General features: G+C 42.0%; 2 protein-coding genes across 5 annotated transcripts; both read right to left on the bottom strand.

Annotated features, from left to right (window-relative positions):
* Positions 1-208: 208 nt before the first annotated feature.
* On the bottom strand, positions 209-3,105 carry LOC120649337 (AP-1 complex subunit sigma-1-like). The gene is made up of 7 exons (XM_039926111.1): positions 2,919-3,105; positions 1,672-1,758; positions 1,451-1,542; positions 1,190-1,298; positions 1,070-1,105; positions 891-977; positions 209-486 (listed from the first exon to the last, which is right to left on the bottom strand). Exons 1-7 carry the CDS (start codon positions 2,919-2,921, stop codon positions 415-417), a joined length of 486 nt encoding a protein of 161 aa, XP_039782045.1. The 5' UTR covers positions 2,922-3,105; the 3' UTR covers positions 209-414.
* Positions 3,106-3,494: 389 nt separating this feature from the next.
* Positions 3,495-9,576, bottom strand: LOC120649338. Of its 4 annotated transcripts, XR_005665235.1 has the most exons (11): positions 9,437-9,576; positions 9,184-9,282; positions 8,868-8,999; positions 7,411-8,370; positions 6,392-7,280; positions 6,026-6,267; positions 5,750-5,856; positions 4,958-5,108; positions 4,623-4,775; positions 4,089-4,283; positions 3,495-3,969 (listed from the first exon to the last, which is right to left on the bottom strand). XR_005665235.1 is itself a non-coding variant. In XM_039926113.1 (10 exons), the coding sequence occupies exons 1-10, from the start codon at positions 9,473-9,475 to the stop codon at positions 4,149-4,151; spliced, it is 2,877 nt and encodes a 958-aa protein (XP_039782047.1). In that variant the 5' UTR covers positions 9,476-9,576; the 3' UTR covers positions 3,495-4,148. The 4 variants fall into 4 exon arrangements, 3 of the variants coding, with proteins under 3 accessions (XP_039782047.1, XP_039782049.1, XP_039782046.1); XM_039926113.1 differs by having other exon boundaries at positions 3,495-4,283; positions 8,868-8,969; XM_039926115.1 differs by having other exon boundaries at positions 3,495-4,249.
* Between the last annotated feature and the right edge of the window lie 975 nt (positions 9,577-10,551).

Consider the following 10,551-nt stretch of genomic DNA (forward strand, 5'->3'; position numbering starts at 1 on the left):
TTTGCCAGAAGCCCAGATCAAGCCAAACTGAAATAAAAATGTGTGCAAAAAGGAATCTGCGAAAGAAGATATCTTACCAGGATACTGAAAAAAGATCTGAATAATGTCCATAGATGATAGAATTGGGTAACTAGGTGAACAGGGACCATATAGAATTGGATAACAAAATTACTGCATTACTTTATTGGATTATACAGGTCTTGGTATTGTCATTTCCTTGAAACAGGTGGGGGCAAAAACACAAAATAAATAAAAGGAAAAGGTAGACAGGACAGATCTCTGACCAAACTACATAAATGTAACAGAGGTAAACTGCAAGGAAAAGTTGAGAGTGAAAGCTGTTGCCGTATGGTACTGATTAAGTTACTATCATGCTCTGAGGTGTGGGTAATGATTGTACAAGACATAAGTGCTCTACTTGGTAGCCTGTGCAATTATGTTGCTCAATGAGCTTGCCTCCTCCTTTGCGGCTTCCACCAAAGCGTCCTGCAAAAACACACGCTTATTCCACCACGCCATGATAGACAATCACCCCAATCCTTAGTGGCACCCAGTAGTGCATTTCACATGAGCACATGAATATGCATGCTGGCTTAGCCTTTTCATTGTACTGCCAAGAAATTCAAACAGTTCAACTGGTATATGGACTATCATAAGCATGTTCTAAAAGTTTGTCTCTAGTGAATCCACATGATGGTTGTGTCATCGAAGGCAAGGCACAGTAATAGAAAAGGAGAGAGAAAATAATTCAGGGTAATATCTGCAGTTAGAAATCCTCATTGTTTTGAGTTTTTGACTCATTTGTAGAGATATATCACTCCAGTCCATACATTAGCTTACATAGTTATACTCAATTCTCTTGCGAATTCAAGATAAAATATATAACCTACCTGTGTAGTAACTAGGCGCAAAACCGCTTTCTTGTTTGATTCTTGGAGTTCACCAGCAATCAAAATCTCATCCAATATAAAGTAGGCCTGCAAATAAATAAAAAAAGGTTGAAATGCGTTGCCATTTTAGCAAACTTGTTCAGCAGAGATAGATATTCGTAAACATATCAGACTCACACCTTATGAAAATTGAATATCAGGTCTAGCTCACAGACCTGCAATATGACACAAAGATACCAGCCATAAGGTAAATGAGTCTCGGAACTGGGAATGTAAGCAAGAGATATTGGAGATCTTACATTGCCAAAGTACCGGTCCAATATCTCAACATAGTGATGGATGATTTGAAGAGTTTCCAGTTCGTTGTCAGCAGGATCAATGCACATGCAGAAGTAAAGGCTAGCGTATCTGTATTATTTACAGTAAGTCAGTAACAGATCATACAATCAAGAATTAGTGTTATGATTCACATGAAAATATTCTCAAGCACTTCACATTCTACTGGTTACTAGCAGTCAGGAATGAAATTTTCATAACAAAATTTCAAAAGGCTTCCACACCTCTTGTACACAACTCTGTAACCTTGCCAGTCAACAAAATTGCACAGCTTCGGGCCTCTCGTCAGTACGAGTGAACTTATTTCTTTGATTACCTTTTGAATGAAAGCAAATGCATGTGGTTGAGTCCTTGCACACCATGGGATGCATACAATGCAAGATAGGTTCCAGCCAAAACAATGATAAACTGCAGTGCAAACCTGCTGGCATACTCATACTCATACCTTGGATCTCTGTTTCTGTGGATATGGAGTATACCATTTTGTCAGCCTCACCTTCCCCTGCCTGCTGATGAGAAGCACAAAATGTATCTGACAATAAGGTAAACGTGTTATGTTGCTTCATGGAATTCTCTAGTTCCAGCATAGAAAAGACAAAAAAAAAAAAGGAAATTAATAAGCTGATAGCCACACTCGAGATCAGGCTCCCGAGCTCATTACGAACGCAATCTCGCTCCCAGGTTCAGCTCTCAGCTCTGATCAAGTTTCAAAAAAAGTGTGATTTCCTGGCTCCTGGACATATGGGGCCAATTCCCCAATCTCCAAATCCCAAGCAGGCATAGCCGCATAGGCCCGGATCAAGCTTCGTCGCCCACCAGGCGGCGTGAGCTCGAGAGCACGCGGTGGCTCGCTGCCTCCACTCGGATGCGGCGAACTGCTCGTGCGCCTCCGTCCTTCCGGTCCTCGCTGCAGGTGAGATGTATCACGTACGTGGAGCTTGATGGTGCTACGGATTTAGCAGGAGAATGGTGGCACAAGGCCTCGCCGTTCCGACGGGGAGCGCGGCGGCGGCGGTCGGGCGGGACGAGGAACTAACGGGCGAGAGAGCCTGCCGACCAAACCAAATGTAAATATTCGGATAATCCAGGATGTTTTATGTAAATATTCGGATCGGGATTATTAATCGCGATCCAATCTAGGGGGTATTTTGCAAATATTCCAGTCCAGCGATACCGCGCCGCCGGCGAGCCTCCGTAGCTCCCTGCCGCCGTGCATCGCCCTCGAGCACAGCCCCCATGCGCACCGGCACGGCTCTAGCCCATCTGGAGATGCTCCCGCAACGGTGCCGGCGCGTCGCGAGCCCGCGGTGCCCAGGCCCAGGGATGGGAAGGCCGGGAGCGACCGCCGGTTGCCGCAGTCCGAGGTGACATGGTATACGTCAAGCCGCCATGTCCGGCCTCCCAAGCTTGGTGCGCGTGAGATGAGATCAAGCGCGCGCGCGCCGCGGGGCTTCAGAAATGCCTCCACTCCTCGTCTTTTTTTTTTGAACATAGCCTCCACTCCTCGTCGCCCCGCGCGTTCCCGAAAACTGAATCGGCATGAGCTACAGATCTCCGGGATGATCAGGAAGCCATCCATGGACAATCGTTCATGGTCGTGGATGGACGGAATTGATCCTCAAGAACACAAGCGCAAGGACATAAAAAACAAGGACGCATGCATTTCGAACAGGATTGAGGCGGTGGATTTACCATGGTTCGGCGTCGGTCGGACTCTTATCCTTCTCTGAGCAGGATTGAATGCTGGCGCTGAGGAGTAGTCGACGGTGATCGCCGCCGCCGGAAGAGACGATCGCGCCCGGGACGAGAGGAGTTGAGGCCTTCACGAATGGTTTAATTTTCTTCCCTAATCCTTCCACTATGCGGCATGCCCGCAGTCTATGCATGTAGGCCCAATGCGTCCGAGAAAACGGGACCACATGGCCACGCCTTTGCCACTAGTGTGTCTGATGGGTGATGGCTCCAACCTCAAACGGATGGCAACTGGGAATGAATTCTATTCTTTTAGGTCTTTCGAAAAAAAATTCTATTCTTTTTTATATAAAAAAAGGAAGGAAGGAAGAACGAAACAATGCTTATTTTGTACAAATTTGGTTGCTTAAAAATTTGGAAAATATAAAAAAATTTGCTGTATAGTTGGAGTCTTTGAAGACGACTAATGCAATTTTATCTGATCCTTCTTATCTGGTCTTACCTGTAGCTGTAGTTACTGCATTATCCAAGACATGAAGTACATGAAGACTGAAAGACTTCAAATTTTGTGGCACATATCACAAACTGTGAAGCAAAACATGCTAACGCCTGAAAGTAAAGCGAAGCAGTCGATCCACATCTTACAATTTACATTGGATCAAGATAGTTCACGTTACAGTTAAAAGAAAACACTCATCATACAGCTATAACAGGCAAGGCTTCACTCGCTATTCTCAAGTGAGAACTAGAACTAGGAAGTATCTTCTTTATGGCATCTGTATTGAAAACTTACAGGTTACAACATACAGCTTGAATCTGATTTTGGAATGGACCCCACCAATTTTGCTTCCTTGCCGATTAGTATGGCATGAACACCCACTACTAAATGTCTTGCTTTACAGAAATTTAAGCCTCGGAATCAACAAGTTACATGCATGATGAATATTTCACACTACTCGCCTTGAGCAGTTAACATTTCTCATCTGTAATGTGGGCAGTAGCACGCGGTGTCAGAAATGATGAATGCTCTTTTTTCCAGCTCTGTTCATTTCTGAAGTGACAAAAACAATAGAAATCAGCCTTGACGCAGAACAGAGAAACTTTGGCGTGCTAAAAAGGCGCCGTTAAAAACTCCACTGTCAACAGAAGATCGTCACATGAGGTGCGCACCAGCCATGTTTTGGTCACAACTATTCCACGTGCCCATGTAATTGTCAGTGTTATGTGCAGTCATAGTTCTTGACTCATGTCATATACATGTTGATGGAATGATGGCATCTTGATTCGACGGAACGAAGCACAGCGATCTTTCTTCAAAGGGATCAGTTTACCTGAAAATAAACTACCTATGATCCAGCTTGCTGGCTGCAAGGGAAAATGGGGCTCAGATGCATGAAAATGGTAAATTGTGTATAAAACCACTCAAATTTCAAATAACAAAAGCATTGTCCTGGTTTTCCTGGCAATATCAAAGCAAACCTAAAGCTTCAGATGACCACTGATTTTTTTTCTTCATAAAGGTCAACAACTATGCGAAAGACTAATATAATTGGTCAAAATGTTCGTGAGAAGTTATATTTCTGCATCTACCTACACAGATAGGACGCAGACATAAAAAATTAGGTCTACACCATCAAGCTACAGTTGTTCTAGGTTCAATTCTTATATCTAGAATGGACGTGGTACATTAAACATTGAACTAACCGCTGTCTTTATGTCATGTTCCAAGCCGCAATGGCTTAGATGACGAGATGCACTAGCTTCACTTGCAACAAGAATGATTCCATGTGATGTATTTTCCCCCTTCAAGCTTTGAACTAATCCCTGAAGAGATACGAAAATTTGCCCACCTCCATGCTGTGTAAAATAAATGATATTAGAAGCTATACCACCTGAATGATCACTGGAATGAAAATTAGGTTCCTCTCAAAAACTGAAGTGAAATATAAGAAGTATCACATTTCACACAATGGGGATACCCTTTGACTGCCAGGCCTCAAACTTAGTGGTTTGTTGTTTTTATTACGGATGAAAGATACCTTTATAATGTTGGAAAATTTTGAACAGAAGCTGATTTTGCCGTGGATCAAGAATCTCACTCCATCAAAGATCAATGTGCTGCATTTTGGTAGGAGTGAATGGCCAAATACTGAACTATGCTTCCGAGCAGTCCTTTGTCGAATTAAATACCTAGCAAAAGGATATAATAGCAAATGTTGAGCATCAGGAATGAAGATTCATACCATATCAAAAAAAGTTTTGACACATACAACATCTAAAACCAAGTGCCATCACTGTTTGAGAATAAGAATTGAGCAGTTTCAGTATGCTGACCTAAAACTATCTAGACCAATATACTGGCCTAAAAACATCTGGACTTAAATAGGGTGTAAATTTTTCATAGTTGCAGCATGAAAATTAAACAAATGCTTAATTATGCCGGTGTTAGAAAACCATTTTGGATCCATAACACAACTGCTAGATAGCCTATGATGGTTGACAAAACCAAATTAAGTTATAATGGTCAGGCCTGTTAAATATGACAATGTCTTTCACTTGGAATAGTTTGGCTTGAAATTAAAAGAAAAGGAAAGAAAAGAAGCATGTAAGCCTTTGAGGTACTACACAGAAACATTAAAGGACGGCACAAATCATAGAGGTCATATATAATTTGTAAGTTTGCCTTGAATACTGCAAAGCTATGGAACAATGAATGTTCATGAATAAAGATGCAATAGAAATCCAATAGACTATTTTTCATAAAATACGCATCATACAATTAGTGTACAGTATCATCTAACAGCATATAGTGATGCTAGAGTTCGCCTTACTTTCCAGGTGGCAACATGACGCCAGCTTGAAGAGAATCGAAGAACCAATTGGGATTCAACATCCAGGCATCGATAGCACAGCCATATAAGAACTTAGCTGTTGATACCTGATGCAACAAATGCCTGGAACTATTAATGCAGTACGGTATACATATAAATGGACAATTTTAAATGCATCTGACTATATTATCATGATTCCTACATTTTGTAACTATAGAAGACACATAATAATAAATAGATTGCACCAAAAAACTGAAAGGTAAATATACAGCAAACCTTTTTAGGGGAAAGTACAATGGGAGGCTTCCAGCACTCATCCATGTTCATTCGTTTATCAAGTGAAAAGGATGGAACTTTAGAAAGAACATAGCCTCCACATTTTCGTATTAGAGACTCAATTTCTTTTTCCTTCTGATTAGGAAACCCAGTCAACATAAACTCAACTCCTTGAAATGTGGCTTCTTTATTATCAATACCCTCTCTGGTCTCAGGTGTCTCTTCTCTTCTGCTATCTGATCCTGCAAGGATTAACAAGTGAGGATTACCAGAAGGAACTAATGTTTTTCTGGGTACAACTCTCAGGATATATCAGGGTATCTCTATCAAAAGACTGGAAACTGATTGTAAAGAAGAAAAACTCACGACTGAATCTGGATTTAGCAGGCACCCTTCTATTGCTCTTGGTTCTTCTGCTACTAAGTTTTGCTTCCGAAAATTGGACCCTTTTTCTTTTAAGGCATTGTTTACCAGCATTCAAATTCACTGCTGACCGACAGACCTGTTGCTCTCTGATTTGATCCTCATTGTCATCCTGAGGATAATATGGCCTCTTCTTAAGCGTAGAAAAGTATTGCAAACTTTCAGTTTCGACATTATTTTCTATGAACTGTATATTTTTATTTAAAGTAACGGGTGTGAATCTCTCCTGCCGATAAACTGTCAGATGAGCATCAAAATTTGAAGTACTTCCCAATATGTTTGACTTCGGTGATATTGTGCTAAAAGGCCTCAGTGAACTATACATCCTTCGCCTGAATGGAACATCAGGCTCAAGAGATTTAACTAAAGGCGTGCAAGATGGACCAGCCTCTCCATCCAGGTCTTGCATCCTAGGATGCATAAATCCTTTCTCTTCTCCTTTACCAAGTTCTCTTTCAGGAGCCAGACAAGTTGGACTTTCATTGCCTTCACTCTTTTTGCACACAGGAGCCTGGTCACTGGGACCTTCATTGCAAGATATGCTGCATGGAACAATGGAACATAGAGGATCCACATGCGACAAGCTCGAACATACTATTTGACAACACACCTCTTCAGTTTCAGCACCATGATTTTCTTCATGGAAACCTTCAGTTCTGCAATAAAAAGATGCTCTTGAAGATGCTGCAATTTCCACTGATGATGCTCTAGATGTAGGACAGCACTCATCAATACTAATTGACTCAGAAATAAAGCTAGTTTCTTCCTCGAACAAACCCTTTACACGCTTCTTTGTACCAACATTCATCAGTGCAGAAACTCTCCCAACATCCTGAAATAAATGTATGTTTGGAATGAGATGAAAGTGAAGATGAGAAAAATACAACACTAGATAAAGTTTATTATCATGTTTTGCATTGATACCACATGATAACAAAAAAAATGATTTGTAACAAAGTTACCTTATGAATATTTTGATATGTTACTAGAGCCCCCAAGGCTCCCTGCATAGCAGCATTGTTTTCAGTTGGCGCCAGGAGGCCAGTTTTCTTATTTCTGGAGCATGAAAATGTTTTACCTAGAACTGCTTGCTTTACAGAATCTGAGCATGGAATTGGTTCATTTGGTAGCACATCAGCTGACTGATTAGTTGGGAAAGAATCAGATACATGGTCATCACTATCAGCATTTTGGCTATTGCATCTTTTATTTTGCTTCTCAGATGAACAACTCGCTAAGATGTGTGCATCTGCATCACATGGGGAATAATTAGGATGGGAGTTTTGTTGCTTCAAAACACCTGTGTTCTGGTCTGGAGATGAACAAACCATATGAACAAGAGACAGGCCAATATCTTGAAATACACCAACCATTTCAGCGTCATCCAATTCTGCGAGCCAATCAGTCTCGTCAAGATCATTTCCTAAGGATCCGCAAGCATGTTCTGCCTCCTCAAAGTAAAATTGTTTTCGCGCTTCTTTCACATGTAGAGCAGCTTCTATGGCAGCTGCAGCCAATTTATCGGACGAAGAATCATCAAGTATCATCTCTGCGATAACCATGGCCTCAGATGCAGCAATAGATAGTTCAATCGCATCATTTACATCAGCATTACGGAGCTTCCGAATGTCGACCTTTCCTCCAGAGACATCATGTCTTTTATGTCTATTTGCATCAAGTGGTTTACGGATTGCCTTGCTAGTCACCTTAAAGACTTCTGTCGGACTACCAGCTTGAGGATCTTTACCCTCGAACAGATTCTGAGACACAGCATTGACCTCTTGCTTTTGACCATCTGCAAAAAGGTCCTCTGATGGACCTTTGAGCGTACCAGAGTTTTGCATCTGAGTATTAGCATCGTCTTCAGCTGGGGAGGGTTCTGCAGCACTTTCTGAAGAAAGGCGCAAAGAGAAAGGTAGTGCCTGTAGAGGGGAAGCAATTGAGACGATATGACACTGCAACACAAGAAGATTTAATATGTGCTGTAGAGAGCAAGTACATAATTCAACTATCATCAACCCACATTAGCTATTATTCAATAACTTCAGAACCCAATATGCAATCCAACAAGGTGAATAGCAATCAGTCAGTATGTGATCAAAAGGAACTTAGAAGCCAACTTCACAAAAGTAGCGATAGAGATCACAGTACTAAAAGTTACATGCATGTTTTGGATTGAACAAACATCAGCAGCAGAGATGAAAATGCAGTGGAGAACAAAAAACTAAATTCTACTTCTCCCTTCACGAACTTGTGAAACAGATATAGGTAGATATATTGAGAAAGGGTGCACTCAAGGAACAAAAAACTATTATCTCAAGTTTGATATTTACGCAGGATTTAATGCTCGTATACTATTACAATAGCACTATTAAGGATGAATTTCTCAAAGTAAAGAGGAATGACATCTTAATCGTACATTGCTGCTGATTGGTGTACTTCCAGCCATCTCCTCATCTCCTGACAAGCGCAAGACGAACCCACTGCAACCAGCAGCATTTACCGTGGCATTCTGACGCTCCTGTGAAGTATCTCCGATAAACACACAGTTCTGCAACTCAAGGAAGAGACCAAGACATCACATCACAACTGACCGATATTCAGACTGGATTTCACCATTGCTGTTTTCAATCAAATAGGATCTTTTGCTTTGATTTTAACAACTCCAGCAATCAAAATAACAGCTCGGAATCGACAAATCTCGCCCAATTAATACAGAAATAAGAGGAGCGCACCTGGCAAGAAGGCGATGAAACGCCTGTACTGTGAGTCCGGTGTTCGCCGACCGTCAGCGGCCGATGAGGCTGAAGCCATTGCGGGAGCCAAGCAATATCCTGAAAAACTCGAAGCAATACGGCATGGTTGTCAGAAACTGAATCGTTCTCAAGTACCCATCCTGCTCAAGAGCTATACCCTATCCACGCCAAGGGGGAAACTACATGCACTCAACCATTCGGCCCAGAAGGGGTGGGGAGCGGGGAGCGCTACCTCGGAGAACCGCGGGGAGTGGTAGCCGCAGGTCGACATGGCGGCCGGACCGGACAGTCGCCGCCGCCACGAGAGGGAGGGGCGCAAGCGGCGGGAGGGTCTTCTCGTTTCCTTCAGTTTTTTAATAAACAATTGATTTACAAAATCTCTCTCCCTCTCTCTCTCTCTCGGTTTCGCGCCAGAATCCACAAGCGCGGGGAAAGGGGTGCCTGCCTACCGACAGGTGGGCCCGACCCTAGACCTTGCTCTCAGTTTTTTTCCCCACTGCCCGAGTGCCCGTTTTGGCGTTTTCACTAAACTATGGCTGTGCTCAGGTTCTCTCTTGTTAGATGTTTGAGTCGAAGCAAAAAAAAAAATTCCCTGCTGTTAACAGTGCCACCCTTCAAATATGCTAACATGTGGGCCGTCATATGCTAACCGTCAAATAAAGGGTAATTTCTTTTTTTAGCAAGAATAAAGGGTAATTTCTTAGCACGTATGGCAACGAGTTATGTAACAGTTTGCCCACAACTACTGTCAACTTGAGACAGCATTACATTCAAAAAAAAAACTTGAGACAGCATTCAGCCCAGACGAGTACAATGGCCTTACCCGACGGCCTAAATGGCCCAACTCGCCCAAACTCGGCAGTTCCCGTCGCGACTCGGACCTTTTCATCAAAAGGAAAAAAAAAAGACTTGGCGACTTGGCACTCACGGATAGGGATGAAAACGGACGGAAAAAGCGGAAAAACCTCTCAACCATTTTCGTTTCTATTTTTTATTACGAAAAATGGGAGTGGGAGCGAAATAGCCGGGTACGAAAGCGGAAACGGGATATAATGGTTACGGAAACGGGCGGGAACTGAAAAATCTCCCGGAATGCATTATTATTTAATCAACACTCATTTTGCATGAATATAACACTAAACACTCCTATACACAAGCTATTTTTTAAAAATATGATCAATATTTCTTATTTCCTACGTGAAATATATATATTGATGTTGAGGAATATGTATTGATGTTGAGAAACATGAGAGGATATATGGTGTGCCTATTTATTTTTTCCCGAATTTTAGAGATACAGGAAAAATATGAGATTATTCTGACTAAAAGCGGGATTCTGCAAATACG

Source organism: Panicum virgatum, chromosome 9K (assembly GCF_016808335.1).
Source record: "Panicum virgatum strain AP13 chromosome 9K, P.virgatum_v5, whole genome shotgun sequence".
NCBI classification, from domain to species: Eukaryota; Viridiplantae; Streptophyta; class Magnoliopsida; order Poales; family Poaceae; genus Panicum; species Panicum virgatum.

What these genes read in the sequence shown, in the direction of transcription:
- LOC120649338 (XM_039926112.1), bottom strand. Translation starts at nt 9,475, where the DNA reads ATGTCGACCTGCGGCTACCACTCCCCGCGGTTCTCCGAG. An exon ending in TGCTAAATCCAGATTCAGTC is followed by an intron (nt 6,268 to 6,391) that starts GTGAGTTTTTCT and finishes TAATCCTTGCAG; the next exon opens with GATCAGATAGCAGAAGAGAA. An exon ending in TTGTACTTTCCCCTAAAAAG is followed by an intron (nt 5,857 to 6,025) that starts GTTTGCTGTATA and finishes TTGTTGCATCAG; the next exon opens with GTATCAACAGCTAAGTTCTT.
- LOC120649337 (XM_039926111.1), bottom strand. An exon ending in TGGACCGGTACTTTGGCAAT is followed by an intron (nt 1,106 to 1,189) that starts GTAAGATCTCCA and finishes GTCATATTGCAG; the next exon opens with GTCTGTGAGCTAGACCTGAT. An exon ending in TGCGCCTAGTTACTACACAG is followed by an intron (nt 487 to 890) that starts GTAGGTTATATA and finishes GTGTTTTTGCAG; the next exon opens with GACGCTTTGGTGGAAGCCGC.